This window comes from Penicillium manginii (genome assembly GCF_028828005.1).
Source record: "Penicillium manginii strain IBT 31320 chromosome Unknown utg000005l:1.0-5665137.0:1.0-5668048.0, whole genome shotgun sequence".
NCBI classification, from domain to species: domain Eukaryota; kingdom Fungi; phylum Ascomycota; class Eurotiomycetes; order Eurotiales; family Aspergillaceae; genus Penicillium; species Penicillium manginii.
The window spans coordinates 2,150,921-2,173,996 of NW_026643106.1; the positions used below are offsets into that span (position 1 = coordinate 2,150,921).

General features: G+C 50.6%; 14 protein-coding genes across 14 annotated transcripts; 7 read left to right on the forward strand and 7 right to left on the reverse strand.

The window, feature by feature from the left end:
- Positions 1–1,378: 1,378 nt before the first annotated feature.
- Positions 1,379–1,643, reverse strand: N7533_007188 (uncharacterized protein; the record flags this gene model as incomplete). The annotated part of the gene is made up of 2 exons (XM_057103838.1): positions 1,379–1,551; positions 1,619–1,643. The coding sequence occupies 2 exons, from the start codon at positions 1,641–1,643 to the stop codon at positions 1,379–1,381; spliced, it is 198 nt and encodes a 65-aa protein (XP_056958795.1).
- Positions 1,644–3,849: 2,206 nt separating this feature from the next.
- On the reverse strand, positions 3,850–4,743 carry N7533_007189 (uncharacterized protein; the record flags this gene model as incomplete). Its single annotated transcript, XM_057103839.1, has 3 exons — positions 3,850–4,368; positions 4,530–4,685; positions 4,738–4,743. 3 exons carry the CDS (start codon positions 4,741–4,743, stop codon positions 3,850–3,852), a joined length of 681 nt encoding a protein of 226 aa, XP_056958796.1.
- A 406-nt stretch (positions 4,744–5,149) lies between these two features.
- nop58 (RNA-processing protein NOP58) lies at positions 5,150–7,027 on the reverse strand (the record flags this gene model as incomplete). Its single annotated transcript, XM_057103840.1, has 5 exons — positions 5,150–5,575; positions 5,613–6,577; positions 6,635–6,677; positions 6,715–6,793; positions 6,906–7,027. 5 exons carry the CDS (start codon positions 7,025–7,027, stop codon positions 5,150–5,152), a joined length of 1,635 nt encoding a protein of 544 aa, XP_056958797.1.
- A 278-nt stretch (positions 7,028–7,305) lies between these two features.
- On the forward strand, positions 7,306–8,569 carry N7533_007191 (H(+)-transporting V0 sector ATPase subunit d; the record flags this gene model as incomplete). The annotated part of the gene is made up of 4 exons (XM_057103841.1): positions 7,306–7,337; positions 7,390–7,478; positions 7,538–8,427; positions 8,486–8,569. 4 exons carry the CDS (start codon positions 7,306–7,308, stop codon positions 8,567–8,569), a joined length of 1,095 nt encoding a protein of 364 aa, XP_056958798.1.
- Positions 8,570–9,437: 868 nt separating this feature from the next.
- N7533_007192 (ribose phosphate diphosphokinase subunit PRS5) lies at positions 9,438–10,885 on the reverse strand (the record flags this gene model as incomplete). The annotated part of the gene is made up of 3 exons (XM_057103842.1): positions 9,438–9,494; positions 9,556–9,879; positions 9,968–10,885. The coding sequence occupies 3 exons, from the start codon at positions 10,883–10,885 to the stop codon at positions 9,438–9,440; spliced, it is 1,299 nt and encodes a 432-aa protein (XP_056958799.1).
- Positions 10,886–11,584: 699 nt separating this feature from the next.
- Positions 11,585–12,576, reverse strand: N7533_007193 (ubiquitin-like protein HUB1; the record flags this gene model as incomplete). The annotated part of the gene is made up of 4 exons (XM_057103843.1): positions 11,585–11,606; positions 11,672–11,810; positions 11,905–12,288; positions 12,534–12,576. 4 exons carry the CDS (start codon positions 12,574–12,576, stop codon positions 11,585–11,587), a joined length of 588 nt encoding a protein of 195 aa, XP_056958800.1.
- Positions 12,577–12,706: 130 nt separating this feature from the next.
- N7533_007194 (PIG-H family GPI synthesis protein) lies at positions 12,707–13,442 on the forward strand (the record flags this gene model as incomplete). Its single annotated transcript, XM_057103844.1, has 3 exons — positions 12,707–13,040; positions 13,103–13,305; positions 13,365–13,442. 3 exons carry the CDS (start codon positions 12,707–12,709, stop codon positions 13,440–13,442), a joined length of 615 nt encoding a protein of 204 aa, XP_056958801.1.
- A 130-nt stretch (positions 13,443–13,572) lies between these two features.
- On the reverse strand, positions 13,573–15,395 carry N7533_007195 (pseudouridine synthase DEG1; the record flags this gene model as incomplete). The annotated part of the gene is made up of 3 exons (XM_057103845.1): positions 13,573–14,049; positions 14,084–14,572; positions 14,640–15,395. The coding sequence occupies 3 exons, from the start codon at positions 15,393–15,395 to the stop codon at positions 13,573–13,575; spliced, it is 1,722 nt and encodes a 573-aa protein (XP_056958802.1).
- A 640-nt stretch (positions 15,396–16,035) lies between these two features.
- Positions 16,036–16,889, forward strand: N7533_007196 (uncharacterized protein; the record flags this gene model as incomplete). The annotated part of the gene is made up of 3 exons (XM_057103846.1): positions 16,036–16,115; positions 16,235–16,478; positions 16,728–16,889. 3 exons carry the CDS (start codon positions 16,036–16,038, stop codon positions 16,887–16,889), a joined length of 486 nt encoding a protein of 161 aa, XP_056958803.1.
- Positions 16,890–17,730: 841 nt separating this feature from the next.
- On the reverse strand, positions 17,731–18,769 carry rps0 (40S ribosomal protein uS2; the record flags this gene model as incomplete). The annotated part of the gene is made up of 3 exons (XM_057103847.1): positions 18,568–18,769; positions 18,212–18,476; positions 17,731–18,141 (listed from the first exon to the last, which is right to left on the reverse strand). Coding segments are annotated over exons 1-3 (846 nt in total), but the record flags the coding sequence as incomplete, so codon positions are not given.
- A 335-nt stretch (positions 18,770–19,104) lies between these two features.
- N7533_007198 (mitochondrial 37S ribosomal protein uS15m) lies at positions 19,105–20,085 on the forward strand (the record flags this gene model as incomplete). Its single annotated transcript, XM_057103848.1, has 2 exons — positions 19,105–19,150; positions 19,223–20,085. The coding sequence occupies 2 exons, from the start codon at positions 19,105–19,107 to the stop codon at positions 20,083–20,085; spliced, it is 909 nt and encodes a 302-aa protein (XP_056958805.1).
- A 739-nt stretch (positions 20,086–20,824) lies between these two features.
- On the forward strand, positions 20,825–21,145 carry N7533_007199 (uncharacterized protein; the record flags this gene model as incomplete). The annotated part of the gene is made up of 1 exon (XM_057103849.1): positions 20,825–21,145. The coding sequence occupies one exon, from the start codon at positions 20,825–20,827 to the stop codon at positions 21,143–21,145; it is 321 nt and encodes a 106-aa protein (XP_056958806.1).
- A 129-nt stretch (positions 21,146–21,274) lies between these two features.
- N7533_007200 (uncharacterized protein) lies at positions 21,275–22,225 on the forward strand (the record flags this gene model as incomplete). The annotated part of the gene is made up of 1 exon (XM_057103850.1): positions 21,275–22,225. One exon carries the CDS (start codon positions 21,275–21,277, stop codon positions 22,223–22,225), a length of 951 nt encoding a protein of 316 aa, XP_056958807.1.
- A 156-nt stretch (positions 22,226–22,381) lies between these two features.
- Positions 22,382–23,017, forward strand: N7533_007201 (uncharacterized protein; the record flags this gene model as incomplete). The annotated part of the gene is made up of 1 exon (XM_057103851.1): positions 22,382–23,017. One exon carries the CDS (start codon positions 22,382–22,384, stop codon positions 23,015–23,017), a length of 636 nt encoding a protein of 211 aa, XP_056958808.1.
- Between the last annotated feature and the right edge of the window lie 59 nt (positions 23,018–23,076).

The window sequence follows — 23,076 nt, forward strand, 5'->3', positions numbered from 1 at the left end:
ATCACTCTCGTTCGTGCCCACAGCCACAAGATCGCCTAGGTGGGACCAAGCTCATGCATTCGGAGGGTTCCGTCTTGTATTAGCGGCCTTTTTTTTTCTGTTTTTTTTTTTTTCTACTTTTCCGTCCTTTTGTCATTACTTAGTACCATGGGAGCTTTGGCCAAAAAATTGTGGCTAAACCATTTGGTCGTACTTTACCCGCAGAACGTGGGTCCCTCCAAAAAGCACGGAGCAACGTTCAGTTTCACGAAAAAAGTGTAAGGTGTGGCTCGTTCTATAGAGGATAAAAAAAATCATTTCTACCTAGAACCCAGTCTGTTTTCCCCCCGGAAAATGAAATGTGCGATCAGGAATGGGACGAAAATTTGTGATTACTGTCCTTCTACAACATAGCAACTATGAGGCATTTTTTTCTCACCTCTCGGCTGGAACTTTGCCAGTCCAGGTCCGACTACCGACTAGGAAAATGAAACGACCCGGAAAATATCCCCCCCAACACATTGCTCCCACGGGATGAAGGCCCCTCTGATACTCCCTCGGGCTGCCAGATTGGTGATAGACCTGTCAAATATCCCTCATACGGCTCGGTGCACCCTTGCTGTACCGAGGAGCCCTAAGCTAGAGCTAGCTCGTCATTTGATACCGGCCGCACGTCCGTCGCCCAGCCGTTTTATTATGTTTTGCTTCGATTTGTCGATGGGGCTGGAGCACGGAGACCATGATATCACTCTAGCTGAAGTCCAAGATGAAAGCCCCAGGCTCTTTCATCCAGCAAAATTGAGTAAACTGTAAATGGAGGTGGCTGTGCTGTTGCTTTCCAAACTAGGTGGCGTTGCACTGCAGCCGATTTTCTCGGCAAGCGTCGTAGCCTAGAGAGGCCAGGGCTTGTTTCACAAGCCAAATTCATGCGCTATGTCATTCTTCTATCGCAAAACTAGGACTCCAGCCCTGTATGTCTGATGTTCGGGGGTAAGAAAATTCTCTCCCGCCCTTGTCAATGTATATGCACTTTCAGGAACGCAAACGAACCGCTTCGGAACCACCCCTGGTTTCCGATGTCTTAAAAAAATTCCCACCAAATGAAGCAAAATTAAGGAAAATTAAGCTCCAAATCACACCAATCATAGTTATTAAATTACTCTCAAAGTGAGCTGTGTCGTCGGATCTCCAACTGGGTCGTGGTGGTTTTGTTCCCCACTGGTATGCGCCATTTTCAACATCCATCTGGTACCTGAGGCATTTTTCTTTACCAGTCACCCCCAATAATTATGACAATCCACCCTCAAGCGAAATGAGATCGTACTCACCGTACCCTGCTCAGGAAATCCCGAGCGAATGCGAGTAGTCAATTGTCGTGATGTGCGTTGTCACGATCGGGTCATGCGTGTGATCGAGGTGTGGAGGAGGACAGGAATGTGGGTTTTTCGCTGGTGTTTCCTTGAATTTTTTTCGACGATGATTTCATATCGAATTCTTTCGTTGTTGAAACGAGGGCAGTGGCTCTCACTTTGCCGATATGTTGACATTTTCCCTCTGTCATCTTCGTCGCGACTAGATCGCATTTATTAGTACTGAGATGGGTAAAGTATTCCTTCGGATAGGGATGTTGGAAACTTACTTACGCAACTATCCAGCCAGTCCATTATCGGTTTCCAATATCAAGTGGGATCTCCCGACCGAGGACACTGGAGTGGCTAAATGTGCAGTTGTAGCAGAATGACAATGATGCAAAGAACACCCGATGATTCCAAGTTGAAGGATCGAGAACGATAGCTTCAAGTCGCTACTATACTGTCGATTCAAAACAACCCGTCCCTCTCCTTATTTATTTATGAATTGCATGAAAATAAGATGGGGCAAACGACCCTTTTATATTTCTCATTGCCCCAAAAAGTCGACGGTCGTTATCTGCTTCATTATTTCCGCCCCTGTCGGCACCATACTGACATGATTCGTTCTGTTTTGGAGAAAATATTGCTCATCGCTCTTTGTATCTCCGTGCTTGTTCACCGACTGACGGTTGGATGGCTCTGGATATTCCCGCTTGGCATCTTCCAATAGCAACGGTCCGAAAAAGCTTGGATCAGTTACGATTTGCACCGACCCTTCTACTTTCAGCCACAGTCTTTTCAATCTAGGCCGCGCTTTTTGGTGAGGATGGATCAATCATCGAATAGCACTGTCACACAGTATTGCAATGCTGGGATCTATAGTTATAGTGTCAGAGTACTAGTACTAGTGGCTACTCTAGCATGTAGCTACACTTATGCCACCCCATGCTGAATTCCCATGATATTATCGCAGAAGGGAATTACCAGGCATGGTTAAATTCGGGTTTTGGTTGAAAATTCTCTCAAACACCGAGGCCATATATCCCTTCCGCCACATCTACCGGTAATCGGCGTAGCTCATGCGAGCTATGCTCTCTCCTAGTACTAGGTGTAACATACGGACAGTCTCAGGCCACGCCTACCTGTGTAACACCGCTAGTATTGCCCAAGGTCTCTGTATCGCAGATGTAGCTCTCTTCGTTTTATTTAGCGATCCTGTTATCTCGCGTAGGGGACGCCAGAACAACTTGTTGAGCCCTGAATAGCTCATTCCTTTCGACAAGCTCTACTTCAATATTCAACTGGATCCATATAGAGCAGCGGCTAGGTGTACTTCCGTGTGAAAGATGTTCGGGGCCATTTCTATACGGTTGTAGGGCTTGTTGTGATACAAGCGTGATAGAAACGGTACTGATATAATGTTACGCCTATATGTATATTATAGTACTATTAAGATTTTATTCAAACTTGAGCGAGGACCTCAGAATGAAACTCTCACCCATAGATCTTTTTCTGATAAAGCCAGTATGAAGCTAATTGTTTTACCTGCCGATTTGCAAAAAGATGCAGGCTCTTTTTTCCTGCCAAGACGGACGAATTTTAGGTCATCGCTTTAATTTCGGGGTATCGACGCATACAATAGCCAGCGGCGGTAGCATAACGCACTAAGGCGTGAATGGTTTCATAAACTGATGTCCCATGACTTTTGGCACATAATCCCCATTGATGCCGAGCCTCACGAACAGCTCTAACTTAGGGCTAAAAGATACGTCTATGCTACTATATACTACCTAGTAGGTAGAATTTTATCATCATACATATTTCCAAGGTTACAATGTCCACGGGCAGGTGGTGAATGTTATTATTGACCTCCGAGTCGGAGGGTGATGATGCTAGTATTGAAGATGAATTGAAACATATAGGATGGTAGCATGGTAATGTCAAATGAGTGATACATCCCACCCGATGATCTCTAATATAGGACAGCCTTTCGGGACTATAGTTTGCTTGTAAGCATGATGTAAATCACAGCGATGGGCTGACTTGGATTATGAGTCTGATGCGCTAAAAACGGCCGTTCTGACTATTACTCCACCTGTAGATCTACCTAGGTATGTCAATCGAGCAGGGGAGGGGTTTAAGCTACCTGAATAGCCGTCGATGGCAAACCTTAGAAGATTCCTGGAGTCTGTCAGTATATAGACACTGCCAAAATACCTAGGTACAAGCAGCTATGATACTTGGGACAGAGATTCCAAGATTAATTGCTGCCCACTGACAGTTGAACGATCAAGTATTACCAAAAACAGCTTCATGAAGTTTTAATGGCTAGTACTATATGCACACGAAACGACTCATGTCTACGCTCTAGCTAATATCTACAAGTCCTACACAATTTTACACAATGTATACATGAATATGCAGTAAAAATTGAGGAAACTAGCCTCGGGATATCAAAATAAGAAAACAGAAATACAACCTACCAAGCCAAAGCACCTTTCCATGATCTTTTGTTGCCTTAATTGTCTTTCAGTGTCTCTCTCACAATCCCGAGGATAGCCAAGACATCCTCATCCGACATTCGACCCTCCCGCTCTTCAATCACGGTATCGAAAAGCGCCATAGCGCTTCCATCCTCCTCCTCGCCCTCGCCTTCTTCCTGTTCCTCGCCATCACCGTGCAGGTGTTCTTCATCGACATCCATAGCACCATCACCATTAACCATTCCATCTTCCGCTGCAGCTCCGGAGTCCCCGCTGGTGACACCAAGCCCCAAATTTAAAATCATGACAAGCTCCGCCTTGGTGAGTTTGTAAGGCCGCAGTTTAATAATAAGTTCACGGATAGCATTATCCATGGGCGTAGGTTCTGAAGAAGGAGGCGGTGCGATCACAGCGTGTTCAGAGTCTGTGGTACCGTTCGTTCTCAAAGTCCCTGTCATGGCTGCTTGAGACTGTGATTGCGAGGACGAGGGTCGGTTTGTGAAAGGAGGGTATCGAAGGACATGGGGAGAAATTCGGGCGATATAATTGTGGATCTGAGGATCTTTTGTTAGTTCAGTTCAGGCGATATAAGAAGCATTCATCGAGAGTGGTATGGTGCATAGAGGTATTGTTTGGTGCATTTCGTAAGGCACGATCGGGAATTGAAGGTATACGCATTCTTGTAGCTCGATAATCAAATACCATGGTGGCTTACCTCTTTCACCACAGTGTTATGGTCTCGTAGATCAGGGCTTGGAACCCAGTTTCGTCGCGAATTTGGAGGTGGGTTTGGAGGGCGGCGGGGTGGGTTGGCCGATAGATAGGCCAGCACCTCCACATTGGTCAGAACAGCAGCTTGAGGGTCGAGAATCTATGTATTTAGATCAGTATAAGGTTTCAATACCTCAGTTAAGCCAACTTACCTTCATTGTGCTCTTTGTAGACGACTATCAAGTAGCGGAGATGAGCTGCGGAGGGAAAATTACTCGCTCTGCCAGGTCAATATGGCGGTCTGGGAGGCGGTCACTCGCCTGGTCCTATTTTCACTGGCGGAGATCTGCAGCGAAGCAACCTTGAGGAAGGCTACAGGTGCAAGGTGCAAATCGACCTAGACGATTGGCGGAACTTACTATACTAGCACTACATGGGATATAATTGAAATATAAACAGATTATTCAGCTAAACTGAACTGCCTTGTACCATCGAGCACCGTCTGCGCCAGAAAATAAAACGTTGAAATGCCCCCAAATGCGAGCAGGCCGCGAAACAAAAAGAAAGTGATATCATACAGATTCGCGAAGCCATCACATAGTACGAAACTTTTAAAGCAAACCTTTACTCGCCCTTGTTCTTCTTCTTCTTCTTCTTTTCGTCATCACCCTCGTCGGAGCGCTTGCGCTTCTTGCCGTCCTCCTTGTCGGCCTTCTTAGAGTCCTTCTTGGCCTTCTTCATGTCCTTCTTGCTGACCGATGATGGGTTTCCGGAGGCATCAAAGGAAATCTCGCCACGCTCAAGCTTGCGCTGATAGCGCGCGACACTGAGACCGGCCTTCTTGGCCATCTTCTCCAGCTCAGACTCATCCTCAGATGAGGAGTCCGAGTCATCAGAATCGCCATCGGCCATCTCCTCGTCAGAGTCGACCTCCTCAACCAGCTTCTTCTCCTTCTTGGACTTCTTGTCCTTCTTGGCGGGAGTAGGCTTCTCCTCGGCCAGAGCGTCGGCATCGGGGTTGTACTTGCGGGCCTCGTTCAGGTCGAACTTCTGAGCCGCAGGAGTACCACTGGGGGGCAATGGTGACACCGCGGGGCTTGAGGGGCTTGCCCTCCATAGCTGCCAGCTTGCGCTCGAGGTTGAAGCGAGCCTCGGTACCAAGAGCGGCCTTGTCCTCCTCGGTGACATCCTCACCCCACTCAGCAAGGGAATCCACACGGATACCCAGCGAGGCCTTGGCGGCAAGGATACGAGCCATCTTGCCCTTGTTGCGGCCAGTAGCCTGGCCGATCAGAGAAGCGTGGTAGATCAGACCGTACTTGGGAGTATCGTGCTTAGTCTTCAGAGCACGGAAAAGAGCCTTCTCGGCACCGAGAATCTGGATGGTAGAGGCGGGGCTCTTGGAGAGGCTGGTCAAGCTACCAGCGTGAGCAATGAGGCGGGCACCGACAAGGTCACCGACAAGGGCAGTCAGGTTAGGAGCAATGGCGTTCATGCGGGAGGTCAGGTAGCTGGCAAGACGCGAGCGGTACTCGTAGAACTCAACGACCTGGGTGGCGAGAGACTGGATGTTTTCCAGGTCCTCCTCGCTAATCTCAGTACCCATGGAGCGGTCAGCGGCGAGCTTGACAGCAGTCTCAATCTCCTCGGGGAGGATCTCAGAGAGATCCACAGTCTCCCAGTTAGAGCGCATGCCCATCTTCAGGACAAGTCTAGAGTAGGCAATGTTGTCGTTCAGGATCTTAGCCAGCTCGGGGAAGTGCCAGCCGTACCATTCCTTGACACGCATGGCATAGGTGTTGAGCTCCTTGTCAAGATCATCCAGCAGACCAATGGCCTGGACGATCATGGTATCAATCTTATCGGGAGAGAACTTGAGCTTGTGGCGGGCAAGAGAGTGGGAGAGACCAAGAGCCATAGCAGACATATCACTGGGCGCCAGGCCGGGGATGAGGGAGGTCAGGTTCTCACGAATGGCACGGAAGGCATCGTGGGTAGTAGAGTCGGCGACACACTCAATGGAGAGACCGGGAAGCTTGCCAATGGCGTTACCTGTAAAATTCTGCTGTTAGTTAAACGTCGATTGGAATGAAATTGATGAGGACATACCGAGCTTGGGGTCAGCAACAGCCAGCGAAACCTTCTTCTCATCCTTGACATTGTCAAGGAGAGGCAAGACGAGGGGTAACCTTGCCCTCGATGATGGCGGCAGCCTCCTCCACAGCTGTAGCGGCGCTGTCGAACTTCTGGAAACCCTTCAGCTTGAACCTGTAGGCAAAGTTAGCGTCGCTGTCGCTCGTGACAAAAATTTTGCGCATGGTCCGCAAATCTTCCCCTCCCCACCAAGATTTCGTCCATTGCAGAAAAAAATGCGACGTACAGGTTGGAGACACCCTCAGCGGTGTTGGCATCCTCAGGCAGACCGTGCTTGAACAGCTTCTTGTCCTTGGCCTTCAGCAGGGCGTAACCCGCGCTGGTTTCGGTCAAGATGAACAGCGACATGGTGGGCTACCACGGCGTTGGAGCTCGAAAATAAATTCTGCTAGTGTATTAAAAAGCCCAGGTCGAAAGGCTAAAGAAAGACGGAAAGAAGGTGTGGACCGTGGACGCTTTAACCGTTGAGGAGGAATCTAGAAATTTTGGCGCAGAAAAAGTGAAAAGTGAAAAAGCGACCCGGAAAGCCACTGTGGCTGTGGCTTAGTCAGGGCCTCCGCCATACAGCGACCGAGGGAGCTACAGCTGGTTCCTCCCCCCAAAACCATCTTTCCATTCCGCACACCATGGAAGGCCTTTTCTTCAATGTGAATGGCGGGTGAGTGAATGTGTCTCTGTTGTGGATTATTTTCTCATGCTAACGGTCCTAGATACGTCGAGGGTATTGTTCGAGGGTATCGGAACAGCCTTCTGACCGGCCAGAACTACTCCAACTTGACACAATGCGAATCCATTGACGGTAGGCCTGTTCTTGTACTTGGAAACAACCCATCAGATTCTAATGTTCCTTTTCCGCAGATGTGAAACTCCAGCTGGGCCCTTCCTACGGCGACTTCCTTGCCACTCTCCCCCCGAACCCCTCCACCTCAGCGCTTGCTGGCAAGATGACCGACAAGCTGGTCTCTGAGTTCCGCTACCTTATCGCGCAGTCGACTGGTTCAACTGCCAAATTCCTGGAATACCTGACATATGGTTATATGATCGATAACATCGCCCTGCTGATCACCGGAACCCTGCACGAACGAGACACCCGAGAACTCCTGGAGCGATGCCACCCACTCGGCTGGTTTGAAACACTGCCCGTGCTATGTGTCGCAACCAACATTGAGGAACTATACAACTCGGTGCTGATCGAGACCCCGCTTGCCCCATACTTCAAGGGCAGCTTGAGCCACCAGGACTTGGACGAGCTCAATATTGAGATTGTTCGTAACACTCTGTACAAGAATTACCTGGAGGACTTCTTCAACTTTGTCAACACCCACCCAGACTTTGCCGGTAGTCCGACGCAGGATGTCATGTCCGAGATTCTGCAGTTTGAGGCCGACCGGCGGTCCATTAATATTACCCTGAACTCTTTCGGCACTGAGCTATCCAAGCAAGAGCGAAGGAAGCTATACCCCGAATTTGGCAAACTTTATCCGGAGGGAAGTCTGATGCTTTCCCGTGCTGAGGATGTTGAGGGTGTCGCTCTGGCAGTCAGCGCCGTCGCAGATTACAAGGCGTTCTTCGACGCTGTAGGCCTCAGCCAGGGTGGTAGCGGGATGGGAGGTATGGGCGGTGGCCCTGCCGATGGGAAGAGTCTGGAAGATCTCTTTTATCAAAAGGAGATGGACATGTCGAAGTTAGTTTTCACCCGTCAATTCACCCCGGCGGTGGTATACGGGTGGATGAAGCTGAAGGAGCAGGTAAGACCAGCCCCCTTTCGAGTACTGATCCGTAGTATCTGATACTGACAGCGAATAGGAAATCCGGAACGTGACTTGGATCTCGGAGTGTATTGCTCAGAACCAGAAGGAGAGAATTGGAAACTTCATTTCCGTCTTTTAAGCATCATGACCTCGCATCTCTTCTTATTCTTTGTATTTACCACTCTGGCTGTGCAAATTCGCCTTGGCGAACAGCTGATTTCGTTGTATCGAGTACCCAGTTCGTTTTCTTTCCGAGTATTTAAGTGAGCGCATCACCTCCCTCGGCCAGAACAATGGCCACACTTGCTTTCGGCTATTTTTGGCTTCTTAATTTCAAAGGCGTTGGGAAATTTCCTGTATTATTTTTGTGATATAGAAGAACAAATCACATCAAAAAGATGGATTTTTCTCTTGCTTTCCAGTCATGGATAGTAGCAGACTCAGGTCACCAGTCAATGGATCCGAGCGTACTAGTACATGGCGGATATGTCTTCCAAGGTTTCTTAATTGCTGGACACCCTGGTTCCGGCCCGCATCTCACGTCTAATTAATTGCTAGTTTTGCATGGCTCGGACTAGGTATACGTTCAATTCCCGAGAATCATGCGGGATGAAGCAACAGCACAAGTCAAGAGTAGGCAGTTTCAGTTTTCGTTTTGATTCAGGCCGATATGTGCAGGTGGTCGGCAGTAGCAGCAGCTCAGGTGAAAGAAAATGACATCCAGAAACAGGCAAAGTCTCAAAGCAGCATGGAATCGCCGAAAAATACATACATGGGTTCTCAAGGCCAACAGTTCTACTCTGACCATGATTCTATATTGGAGGGATTCAGGAGGTAAAGGTATGAGAACAACGACTTCATATCGGCAACGCCCAAGGGAAAAAAAAAACAGAAGTCTTCGGAAATTCATTGGAAATGATAGCTTTGGAAAAGCAAATCCCACAGCGTCATATTTTTCGTTCATCTTGTATGAGATATTTTTCTCCCATCACGGTTGGGGGGGGAAATTAATCATATTGGAACAGAACACTGATACTCTCACCGTGGTGAACACGACGGATAGCCTAGTTTAAGCGGTCAGCAAATGTGGCGCCGGGAAAACGCAATTTAACTCATGTGACTCACCTCGCCAAAAACGTGGCCAACCTCTAGGACCTCAAGCTTCGGGCATCGGCGCAGGTGGTCGCCCTGGTCCACGCTGTTGGTCACGACAACCTTGTCCAGCGCGCTGGCGTTGATACGATCGATGGCGTCGCCGCTCAGGATACCGTGGGTCACCAGGGCATAAACCTTGGAGGCACCCTCCTTCTTCAGAAGCTTGGCAGCGCGAGTGATGGTGTTAGAGGTGTCCGCCAGATCATCAATCAGAATAGCAATGCGATCCTTGACATCACCGACCAGCATCATAGTGGCATTCTGGCGGTCTGTGATCTTGGTGGGGCGACGCTCCTGTGAAGAAAAGATCAATGGTCAGCCAGGCCAGTCATTATATAGAAAGTTTTCGGACGAAAAGAAAGAAATACATATGGAAACGTACCTTGTGGATGAGGGCGAATTCGATGCCCATCTGATCAGCAATTGCAGTTGCACGCTTGGCACCGCCAGCATCGGGGCTGACAATAACAGACTGCTTGTAGTTGGGAATAGTGCGTTGGATATAGCTCTTCAGAAGAGGACGGCCGTAGAGGTTGTCGACAGGGATGTCAAAGAAACCCTGGTACTGAGGGTCGTGCAGATCCATGGTGATGATGTGATCGGCGCCCGCACAGGTGAGCAGGTCGGCGACCAGAGTGCCTGCCTGCGCAACCCACTGCTTATAGCCGGGACGGGGCTGGAATGCATTGATCTTGGAAGCATTGGCGCTGGATACAGTGCTCGCGGTATCCTCCGCCGTTGTAGTGGACTTAAGCGAGTCGGTAGTCTCACTGCGTGGTAGTGCGTTGCCGGTGCGCCGTTTTACAGGGCTACCATTGCTCTCATCAATCTGGGCCTTTGCCAGGCTTTTCTGGAGATTGTCGATACCGTTCATCAATCCGAGTCCCTCGGGCTTACCCGGACCCGGGGTGGGAGGGGTACTTTCAAAAGTGTAACCATTGTTGGGCCGATTCACCACAGATGACTTGACAAGAGGAGCTCCGGCCTTGTCGTATGGGATATCACTTTGGCGAGAATAAGGGAAAAGAGGAAGGACAGCGGTGACTCGACGAGCAGAGGCGGTCTTGCAGGCGGAGATGGTAATGAGGAGCTCCAACAAGTGATCATTAACCTTGCCACCTCCGGATTGGATGATGTAGACGTCTTTCTCACGGACAGACTCTTGGATCTCAACCCGGGTCTCGCCCACGGCGAACTTAGAGAGCAGAACCTCCGCGGGTGGGATTCCCAGCACACCGCAGATAGATTCGGTCAGCTGCGGGTGGGAAGTGCCCCCGATGACAACAAGATTGCGAACCATAGCTTTGGATGGTCCTGACGGAGTGTCGGCAGGAATATTGGCGGTTTAGTGGGGGAGGAGTCGGTCAACGTTTCGAGAGGAAGGTGGAGGAGGATTGGAGAAATTTAGCGGGACGGAAAATCTGGGGAGCGATGTCGGAGGGGTGAAGGAACAAAGAGGAGTCTGTGAGGAGTAGGAGTGGAGAGTGAAGCAATTACCGCATTGCGGGGTGGGTAGACTTGAGGAAGTCGAGAAGATCAGAGTCTGAAAAGGAAAAGATGATGAAGCTCGTGTGAGTCCCGCGATTCGAAAAAAAAGCCTCTTTGGAGAGTGGAACAAGATTTGGACTCGGGTTGGCTGCCGGATTTCTAGCCTCAGGTGTCAAAATGCCGTTTTCAGTCTAGCGTAGATGGTAAAGCCAACCGCCCCGCAGAAACGGTTGATGCAATGCACGAAGATCCCCGGAATGTACTGCCTGAGACAGAACACAAGCAATTCCATTTCTCGGTAGATACAGATATGGGAACAAGAGCAGAGCAGGTTCCAACAGGAGGGTTGAAAATAGAAGAATTCAAGAGAAAAGTGTAAGAAAAAAAAAGAATCAACCGCTCCCATACTCCTGATCCATGATATGTAATAACTTGTTTTTGGTTCCTTTGGCATTTTTCGAAAACATTGAATTGTTCCACCACTGTTTTCCGGCCTGCGTATAGACTTCCATCATTCTCCGGTACCGACCTCCCTAAACCATTGTTAGTATTGCTGCCAGTCGTGGAAAATAGGGTCTGGGGTAGCTTTAAGGCTCACAAGTCAAGTTGTACTCCGTTGCTCACTCCGTAATCCTCCAACGTCAATTGGTCCTTGAAGGGACGCTCGCCCTGGCGTTTGAGAAGAATTTCATGAGGCTCACGACCGATACGTGCAGCTACATAAGCTTTGAATAGTTCTAAACAAGCGTCAGCGGGTCATCTTGGTATATTCCTGACCGTCGCCAGTTTCCCGAAACAATGAGCGGGAAAGAAACAACAAGCCGGACTTACTGATTGGATCTGAAGCCAAACAAGGGATTGCAGCTTTGGTACCCAGACGATCATTCACATGAACCACAATCATGGGCTCGCCAGATTGGGGGACAACCGGCTTCTTGTCCTTCTTCTTCTTTTCCTTCTTTTCCTTCTTCTCGCCGTCTTCCCGGGGTGTGTCTCGGTCATCACGCCGTCGGTCACGGTCGCCGTCTCTGTTCTTATCGCTGTCGCGTTCTCTGCGCGGTGAACGAGGGCGATCATTTCGGTCCCTGTAGCCTCGATCTAGTTTGCGCTCGTCGCCGCGGTCATCGTCGTCGCGCCGCTTCTCCTTCCAGCGAAATCCTCCGGTCTTTTTCGGTCGACCTTGGTCGGCATCGTCTCGCCGTTTAGGGGGACCTACTGCGTGATCGATCTCCCATCATCCAAGTCTGGGGGTGGAGTAGTGTGAGGTTGATGCCCGACTGTCCCAGCAACGATGCCAACGAAGATGGGCACAGTGGAGGCACGTGATGGGGGTCGGGGCCTATACAGTGATGAACCACAGCGGCTAACGAATAAAATTGCAGAATAAGAAGTGGGCCCTAAAGAAACATTGATTTGGTGGGAAGCTAGCTTACTCCTTTGCAAGTGGCAAACTAGCTCACGTGAGAACCAAGGGCCGCGGAAGTATCCAGCCTCAGGCTTCATGCCAAATTAGGCTAGCCTATATCTGTCTCCGACTGGAGCTTCGCGCAGGACGTGGCAGCACTTCGATCTTGTTTGAACTGCGATCAACTGTCAGTGTATACGCATATCACCGTGATTCCCCACCACTACAATGCCCGGTCGCTTAAGAGTCCAGCGGCCGTCGCCGACGACCGTCAGCTTCACCGTCTCCAACGCGTCACCGCGCTCCAGCTCCCCCGCAAAGATCCTCTTTGGAATCCAGATTCTCCTGCGCGCAGTCCTGTTTTGCTGTGTTATCGTCGGCCTCACAGCACGGCTTCGACATTTGGTTTTATTCCAGGGTGAAAACCTGGCCCAATGGCAGGCCATCTGGTCCAGTCCGTTCGGAGCTCATTTGTGCAGCTTGGTGGACAAATACAATTCCTGGGCCATGGCGGTGGTCAGTGTATTAGTGATCTATGGGGTATTCAAGAGAGGATACACCGGTATGTCATGAAATATTAATCAGGAGGCTCCTACCGATGCATCAACTAATGTAACCATCTAGAGGAATCACTTCTCGTTATCCGAGGCTTTGGCATTCAGACCTCAACATCCTCCTCGACCTACCTTTCTTCGGCTGCGACAAGATTCATTTCAACAACACAGATTCAGGACATTGTCATTCATGAGGCTTTCAAGGGGTTCGAGGTCCGCTTCTATCTGGCAGTGATTGTAGAAGGCGAGCCAGATGTTCTGGTGGTCTTTCCGGTAGGACCCATACTCTGTTCTCATTGTGTTGTACTCAGGCTAACGATACGGGGTTTTAGCAATTACTACCGAAACGAGAAATTTTAGAAGAAGTATGGAGGGGTTCTCGGCGTTGTCTTTACGATGCGAAATCATGAAAGAATGCATCCTAGATTCAGATCACGTTAAGGTTTGCCAGCACCTGAGAGATTAGTCTCGCAGATGATGCGAACTATGCATTTTGGTTGCTAGCAAGGGTCTATTCAATGAAGGGTATGTGCCAATATGCTACAGGGACGCGCTCTGTTCCGCCGCTTCCTTGGCCGCCATTTTCCGCTCCTTTGATGCCAGCCACTTGGCATTCTGAACCTCCACGGGCTCGTTCTTGTTTTTCTTCATGACAGGAACATATTTCCCACCCGTGCGAGTGTCATCAGCCCCCTGCCAGATCTTAGCGCCTCGGTTTTGCTTCTTCCCAGTCCCATGCTTGATGTCAATGTGCTCTATCAAACTCTGGTCACCTTGACTAACAGTCAAATCCAGAAGGGCACCTGCCAAAATCTCATCCATCTTGCGTTGTCTCCAGACGGCCCATAGTCCATCGACTACTCCCTTCATACCGAACTTGCTATCGCTCTTGGGGCTGCGGTTCTTGTTCTGTCGTGGGTCACCAGCGTACAGCCAGTTCAGGGCGTCATCTCGGCTGCCGGAACTTTCATCGGGGAAGATGCAGTCCCACAGCACCAGCGGGGCATCGGATGCCATCTCATATGAAGGTTTCCGTGGGGTTTTTTTTTACGTCCAGCAGATCTGCGACGATTGATGGGGGTTCAAGTCCCTGTCCGACCAGGAACAATATGGCGACCATATGGCGAACTTGGTGCCAAAGGAAAGCAGAGCCGTACAGAGTGAATGAATACACATGGGGAGGTGCCTCCGCAGACAGTTCTGAAGAAACCATGTCTACATCTTGTGTAGAGTCTTCTTGCGACTGAAATCCAGGCCGGGTCACATATCCCAAAGGATTGGTCTTGGGGTCGACACGTTCAATGTCGGAGCGAAAGATCATTCGTTCAAAATTTTTGATTTGCTTGCTCGTGTCCAGCTTGCAAAAGTTGCGGAAATCGTGCGTCCCCTCGAAGCATTTGGCTGCTTCACGCATGGCTTCGATATCCAACCAACCCTCGCGCAACTTTTCGCGGGGTCCCTGGCCACTTTGAGCTCGATTTTCAAACCCAAAAGCCCCCGGGTAGGGGAAAAAGCCGGCTGGGTGAAGAAGTACCGGTATCTGCGTTCACGGCAGGAAAAGCGAGCATCGAATTCCGGTGGGGGGGGTTGGGACACCAAGCAAGAACTCGGATATCACCTGGTAGAACTCTGTTCAAAATCGATACATATTCAAGTTCGTCGGCGATATCATCCCAATCCTGGTCCGTGGAGTGCTCCACCTGCATGCTATCGTTCTCCGTCTCCTGATCTGTAGTCCTGGGCGCAAGCTTGGGTCGAGCACTGCGGACTCGCACTCCAATAACTTGTCCAAACGCACTGACTCCGCGATCAGTCCTGCCCGCCTTCGAGTAGTCACATCCATCCCAATGAATACAGTATGGGCGTAGCTCCCGCGGCTGGATATCGTTCGGCTCGTCGGAAGTGCTCGTCTCGGGAAGAATCAAACGTGTCCGTCGCATAGCTTTCCACAATATTTCTTCAATCGTAGGAAGTGGCGTAACATTCCCATTCGTGTGTTCGAGGCCATTGTACTGTTGTCCAAGGTATGCGAACTTAAGCGCAATAAATCGGGTATTGTACTTGGACGGATCAAAGCCGCGGGACTCTTTGACTGTTTGGGACGGTGGCGCAGGTTTATTGACAATGTCATCGGGGGAATGGGCTCTCTTCTTGTTCGGTTGGGCGGAGGATGGAGGGGCCGGAATGGCAGACTCGTAGATGCCTTCTGCGACGGGCGCGCGCGACAATTCAGGCGTCGGCGGAATAGTATACTGCGTATTCTGTGAATGTAGTTGTCGCTCAAGCTCTGTGATTCGACTGATCAAGTTCGAATTGGACCAGGTAGTGTAGTCGGGCTGCCCCTCGGCATTGGCGTCCGCCATATTTTGCGGCGTGAGCGAACGGTTCTGGCTCAGTGAGCGCGCTTGTGAGTTTACAGCGTGTTGAATGAAGGTTCTCTGCGAAGACAATCTGACTGATATTCTCCACATACCACCTCTGGTGATCTGGAGAGGAATTGTCTCGCTTGGTGTGGAGTTTTACTGGGCCGCAACTGGAGAAATTTAATGTCCGCGGAGGATCTGGTATTTGTAATATTGTACTGTATTGTACTGTAAACGCTCCTCTCAGCGGCCGTCGGTTTTGCGGCGAGCATGTATTGTGCTGTTTTCAAGCTGATATATTCACTTTAAGTAGCAGATTAAGGAATGTTATTTGTTCAAAACGGTTTGACCGGTATAACCTGTAGTATTGGTGTTATCGCTACGAGTAGATGATCAATTTGAACTTCAAGTTGTGGTCAATCGTACTGAGGACTGCGGGCAGGTTTATATATCGGTGTAGATCCGCGCCAATCTTTCGGGATCTGTGGACTTCAGAGCTTTAAGTTCAACAATTACCTATACAGTGTCAGACCTCATTACCTCCTCACCAAGACTTCATTTTCTTCCTCGAATCCTTGGAATGCTACCTAGGTAACCCTCCGCCTGAATATAAAGAGCATATAAAACCCGAAGTGATAGAATGTCCGACATAGAGACTGATGAGAGGGTGACTTTGCTACTCGTGGGTGACGTCGAATGTGGAAAATCAACCTTCTTATCGTGAGTCATGACTCCAAACTACTGTGCCTATGCTCCCATAAGGAAACTATTGCCATTATATACACAAGCGCTGCCCAAGGAGGATATTCATGCTGACTCTAGGAATGATGGTCGAAAAGACGTCTCAAGAGTGGCAGGCGGCCTACGCCATCACAAACCGGAGCCGCAACATATAGTCTCCCGGAGACTTTACGCGATAGTGACCAGCCCTTTATCTATGATATTCGCTTTGCAAAGAAGAAATTTGTTTTAGAGCTCTATGACACTGCGAGTCCTAACCAGCACTGGACATCCCTTCAGCCAGACGTGGTTGTTATAGCATTTGATGTCTCCAACCGCAATACACTAGATGGACTTAAAGAGGTAAGAAATTTGTTTTTCTTCGAGAATCACGATATCACCTCAAGTGCTAAGAGAATTGAATGGTAGTGGCGAAATGAGATAACGCGACATTTTCAACATGGTCATGGTGAGCGCATTCCCGTGATGTTGCTGGGATTGAAACGAGACCTGCGGACCGAAAGGGGAGGGTATCATCTACCCACAAGAGGTATGTTCGGATAAAAAGCCAGAGATGTATAAGGTGGCGCCTCAACTAACGGTCTCGCGAAGGCATATCGAATTGCCCAGGAGCTCCGCTGCGATAGATATGCAGAGTGTTCAGCTGTGACGGGCGAGCTCCTCGCAGAAACGTTTGAAGATCTGGCGCGGATGGCCGGGATGGCGACCACAACGAAAGGTGCGCAGACTGCTGGGGGCTGTAACATTCTTTAAGAGTGTTCGTGCCAGTGAGAAACCGAAGAGGAATAGGAACGCCAACGGGTGTGGGTTTTGGGCAATCGTTACTTGATACTAGTAGTCTGTCGTTTGTGTATACAAAATGATCTGAATCACACTCCATTTGCCCGCACTATTATTTACTTTACAGTACTAGGACTAAGAGCACACAGGACCCAGAACATCTTACAGAGAAGTGTGGGCCATGATCTACTAGCTCCGAGGTCCTGACCAACCGTTTTGGTGTCTCTGATATAGCAGCCATTTACACTACATGCTCTACGCAGGACTTGAAATACCGAGCACACCTTTTTCCGAATACTAGATGATACATACAGGGAGAAACCAAGGTAACGATTAAGTCCACCTTGTAGATTGACAGCACAGGGCTTTCCCCCAGTCACATATCCGTGACTGGATCTCTTTCCCTCATAAGCGCCAGTCAATATTTGACGTCGCTATCCCTCCCGGATGCGAAAACAAGAAAATCATGAAGAGTGCTGGTAAATGAGACCACTGATGCAAAAAAGACTGGAAGTTTCCCGGTGAAAAGCTCTTTTTTCTTCTGCTGTTTTTCAGTTCTTTTTGTTTTTGAAAACTTGAACAGAAACTAGGATAGACATGTCAAGGGGGGATTCGGGAGATAATTCAATTCCATTGTTGTCAATGGATGCGGTGAAAGAACAAACAAGAGCATTTCCTTTTTTTTACCCCTGTGCCCAAATGGACACTAGGAATCGTCACAATCATCCCAGATCGCCATAGCTTTTTGGGTTGATATCACACGTTCTCCCCCCCCTTCAACGCTGCCCTAAGTTACCGCCTAGCGAATTTACCACTTGGTCTCAGTGGCAGGGGCAGCAGCAGCAGCCTGGGTGGTCTCAGCGGCCCACTCGGTGGGCTGCTGGGTGGAGCTAGCAGCCCAGTCAGCACCGTCAGCCTCCCAGCTGGTGGCACCAACAGCGGCGGAAGCGGCAGCGAAGGCAGTGCCAGGGGCACCAGCACCGGGAGCGTTAACATCCCAGTTGTCACCAGCGAAGCCGGACTCAACGGCACCAGCGCCAATCTCATCAGCACCGGGGGCCTTGGCCTCCTCAGCGACCTCCTTGTTCTCCTCGGCCTCAGGGTCGCGGTAGAAGTACAGATCGACAACGGAGTCCCACTCGGTCTCGCGGGTAGCGAGGGTACCACGGAGACGGAGGATCTCACGGGCGAGCATCCACCAGACGAGACCGATGGAGTGACGACCCTTGTTGTTGGTGGGGATGGCAACATCAACGAAGTCGGTGGGGGGAGTCAGTGTCGCAAAGGGCAATGACGGGGATGTTGACGAAAGAGGCCTCCTTGATGGCCTGGGCATCGGTGCGAGGGTCGGTCACGATGATAAGGCGGGGCTCCTTGAAAGAGCGGGTGATGTAGTTGGTGAAGTTACCGGGGGTGAAACGACCAGCAATGGCGGTGGCACCGGTGTGGTGGGCGAACTTCAGGACGGCACGCTGACCGTAGGGACGGGCAGAGACGACGCAGACATCGGCGGGGTTGTCGATGGCGGCGATGATACGGGCGGCCAGGACGATCTTCTCCCTGTTCCATCGCAACACTGATTAGAATCCTGTCGCAAAGCTTTTCCAGATATTCTCCAATACATCATTTCCGGGTTCTTGTTGTTGCATACCAGGTCTTGCCAATGTTCAGGACGTTGACACCGTCGGCACGGGTCTTCCACAGGTAGGGCTCCATGTGCACCTGAAGGTTCTTGGAACCAAGGTGGCACTGGGCGGCAAGGAGCATCTCAATGTCCTGCGCGGTAGGGTTGAAAACCGGGGGGAGCTGGGAGGGGGCCATGGTGGGCGATTGATTGATTGACGAAGGGGAAATGATCAATCGTCTGGCTCTTGTCGTGGTGATAGAGGAAAAAGATTCAAAGGCGGAGTCGCGAAATCCTCGCGGCGCTTCGGGCGAATTTCGCTAAATGTGGGTGGGCTTGAGAGCTGTTAGGGCTAGGGCAGCGGATATTAGTCATCCGCATTGGCGTCCATAAGGCATCAACATATTGACGCCCGAAGTATGAGGCCTAAATTATCCGACTAATGCGGACTAGCGTAATTGCTTCGGTCCGCAGGATTTCCCGGCCAAAAGCTGAGAGCGCGAAGAACTTCAAACTGCAGCCCGTTTGGAGAGCCATTGAGCCATTGAACTCTACCTGCTCAAAATGCCTCCACGTCTATTTTTCCAGCCTTCAGTGAAGGCACTGACCGGTACGATATAGTGATTTTTAACTACCCCGTATCTCGGTGTTGCCTTCATATCCTAACCAACCTCTGTCGCAGGTTCCATCTCCGGCCAGAGCCCGCTGGTATCTCTGTCGCACGCAACCAGGTCTACCGTGAGGGCCGCATCCACCAAGTCCAAGCCTCAACAGAAAACCACAGATTTCTTCCGAGCCTCGCAGGCGCGTCAACGCAAGGCAGCCAACATCTCCCGCCAAAAGGACATCCAGGCTGAGCGGGAGGCCTCACTCGGTAACCCCGTGGAATGTCAACCGACATCTTTCATTCAAGAAATTCAAGCCATTCAGAATGGTACCCAAACCCACTCAAGCTCCGACCTCAACTACTACCTCAAGTCCGACGAATTGAGCGGAGCATTCCAATTCTCCAAGGGTTTGACTGAGCCGCTTCAGAACCCGGATCGCGATACTGCCGACCCTCAAGCCGAAAAAGAACTCGCCGAGCTGCATCAGCAACAACACCAAAATGCAGAAGAGGCTATTCAGCGCATTGTGAACCTTGACAATGGCAATACCAAAGACCGTCTCCGCCTCATCGTCCAAAAATGCATTGACCAATTTGGTCGACACAGCACCGACACTGTTTTACCACCCAAGCCTGCCAGTGTGCAAGAAGAGTCCGCTACCAACCACCTTGAGAAGGTTCCTCGAGTCGGACCCGACACCGGCTCCCCTGAGGTTCAAGCGGCTATTCTGACCGCCAAGATTATGAACCTCTCTCGACACTTACAGTCCTCCAACAAGGATAAACACAATCGTCGCAACCTACAGATCCTTGTCCACAAGCGACAGAAGCTTCTTCAATATATCCGCAGGAAGGAGCGTGGTGGACCCAGATGGCAAAACTTGATGAGCACGTTGGGTCTTTCCGAGGCCGCATGGAAGGGAGAGATTGTCCTGTAGAGTGTTCTACCCTACCACCTTTTTCGGGGATGATTCTTCCGACCTATCATACCCCTGTATTTTGACTAGACCGTTCAGCGTGTTTCCTAGGATGTGGATTTGACACCGGATCTTGGAGAAGACAAATCCCTTCGGTCTGACCCTGAAGTTCTTGTCCCCATGGCCGGTATTATATGTACAAATAGTAGCATTGTATTCATTTCGCATATTTTTTCTTTTCTTTTTGTAGCTACCTAGTTGAAGCTTTCAGTTGTGCTTGTGATCATTTATATCTATAAAGGGTATCCGTATACTGTAGTGGTATTACCGTGACTGGAATAAAGTTCTGCCTCAGGCATAGAGAAAATAAGGCGGTCAAGAAAGTAAAATATTCTGCCCGACCAAGAAAATGCTACGCATGTCAACCATCGGGGAAGCTACCACCAGCTCTGCGCGCAGCGATCGCACCTTCCCTCCAGAACGAAAGTAACATCTCCATCGCCCCTTCCGCTTCTGGAGTACGCCAACACGTCCTGTTACGGCATTGCTGCCTCAACACAACAACAATAACAACAACAACTCCTCCCGCTCTTCCTCTTCTCTCCTCTTCTCTCCTCAACCTCCACTGTTCCTACGCGTATCGATTCCCTTGCTTCTAGACTTCCAGTCTGATTCTTCTCGCTACGCGATCGAAACCGTATCTCACTCACATCTGCCGACTTTCGTCCTATTTCACTCTGCCTGTAGCCGGCGCGTCATCATGCGTACCCGCTCCAAGCCACTGTCACCGAGTTCCTATGTGTCGCTCGAGGACAACCCTCCCCGTCGCCGTCGCACCACTCGAAGTGCTTCTGCGCAGCCACAGGAGTCGCAGGTCTCCCAGCCTACCGAGGTTGCACCTGCTCCAAAAACTCCAAAGGGGCGTCGCGGCCCAAAGAAGACCACTAAGAAGGTTGCCAAGGGCAAAAAGGTAAGTGAATACGAAAAGCTCGAGAATATCTGGCAGCTGACTAGCTTCAGAAGCCCGGCCGTCCGTCAGCAAAAGCAGCTGTCGAGATCGAACACCAAGATGTTGATTTGACTGGAGAATCTCCTGTCAATGGGGGGCCATCAGGCCAACCCCAGGAGGTGGAAGCCCCAGAGCCCGCCGTCAGCTCATTTGAGCAACCTGCATCTGTCCTCCCTTCTGTCGAAACAAACGACGTTGACGATGCTGAAATACTCGACCCTGCCGCCAATAGTGAGTTGCCTTGCGTTCTGCCTCGAAATCCCCCCCAACGGATCCCTGTTTTCCCGATCACCTTTCGTTGGTCTCGCACCCGCTCGCGAAGCTTCCCACTATGGACGACATTCCCCCAAGGGATTGTCCCCTCTCTATATGCCCTCCTCTCCTGATGCACCGGTCCCATTTCCCTTTCTTTTCATCGAGGACCATGATTTGTCCGAAGCCCCAGCGGCTTCTCTGTCGACTCGGGAATCCTCCCCCGCGCGTTCATTCACTGGCATGGGAATCGACGACTCTCCTGCCACTCGGGTCCTACCACTCGAGGCTCTTCCGGGAGAACAAGATGTCTCGACCGACCAGGTTGCTCCTGGTCGGAAGCGTTTCAGATCTGTTTTCTCCCGGATGGCTCGACGAGTGACGGGAACCCAGATGGTTCGGAGTGTCGCTAAGATCCTATCACCTCCCCGTGCCATAAGCCCGGATCCCGACAAAGGCTACGAAATCAGATACTCCAATCTGGACCAACTGCTGATGAAAGCCCCATTCTCTACAGGTATCCGATGGGTCCCAAGACAGAAGATCAAAGTTCCCAAGAACAAGATCCACGACATCATGAGCCCTTCGAACAGTCCCTCGAACCATAACCGGGTGGAAAAGTCCTCCAGGACTACCCCAATCCGACGAACTCGATCATCCTACGCCGACATCTCTCGTCGCCGTCGCACCGAGGCCAGCGGCCGTATCGAGCGGACTCTGTACCGTCTACCCGAGCTTTTGTCCCAGAACGAAGCTGATAGAGAAGTGCCTCTTACTGCTGACCAAACAAACCCCCAGACTGCACAGTCTGGCCCCCCCTATGACCGCCCATGCAGCTGGCACTGTTCATTTGAACCAGGATACTTTTACGACAGGGAACATTCCGACAACCGGCAATGACTCCGCATCGGCCGTGGGAGCCCTTCCAGCCAACCCGCCTGATTCTCCTGGTCTCATGAAATGGGCATTCAATCAAGTCTCTCGACGATGGACAAATATTCGTGATAGGTATGCCGGCAATCAGCCGACTGAGGCGCAGAGCCCTGGTGAGTATCCATGCCTCGCAATGCAAGATCCCATGCTTATGTTGATGTCTTAGGTGCTCAAGCCGCGGATGTTATTTCGTCTTCATCTCCATCAAACTTGCCTCCCACCCCGCAAACCGATGTGAAACCTTCAACCCGTCATGTACTCACCTCTAGGTCCACTCGCTCATACTCTCTCTACTCAAGCGGGTTTGACCCCGAGCTTAAAGCTCGTTGCTATGGGAGAAAGAATTCCAAGCAGGATCCCACGAAAGCCTCTGACAAAAGCACGTCTGAAAAGCGCAAGCGTGAGGCGTCCCCGACTGACATTCCAAACCCGAAGGGATGTAGCTACGGTATGGACGATGACTTTTTTGGCTTCACGGAGGAAGAGTATGCCGAGGAGGAAAAGCGTCAGGCCGAGGAGCAGAAGCGCAAAGCCGAGGAGGCAGAACATGCCGAAGCTGGAGGACCTTCCGCTAAGAAAATCCGTGTTGACCAACCAAAATGGCCTAGCCGCCGCTCTACTCACCGTCCATCCACGAAAGTTCGCGCTGGAGCTGCGTCGCCTTCACACCAGCCTGAATTCCAACCAAACCGCCGGCATACATATCAACCCACCCCCCCTGGAAACCATCGAATCCAGTCGTTTGCTAGAAGAGGATGAGGCTCACGACGAGGCCCAAACCCCCACAGATTCAAACGCTGCGAACCCAGACCCCGGTT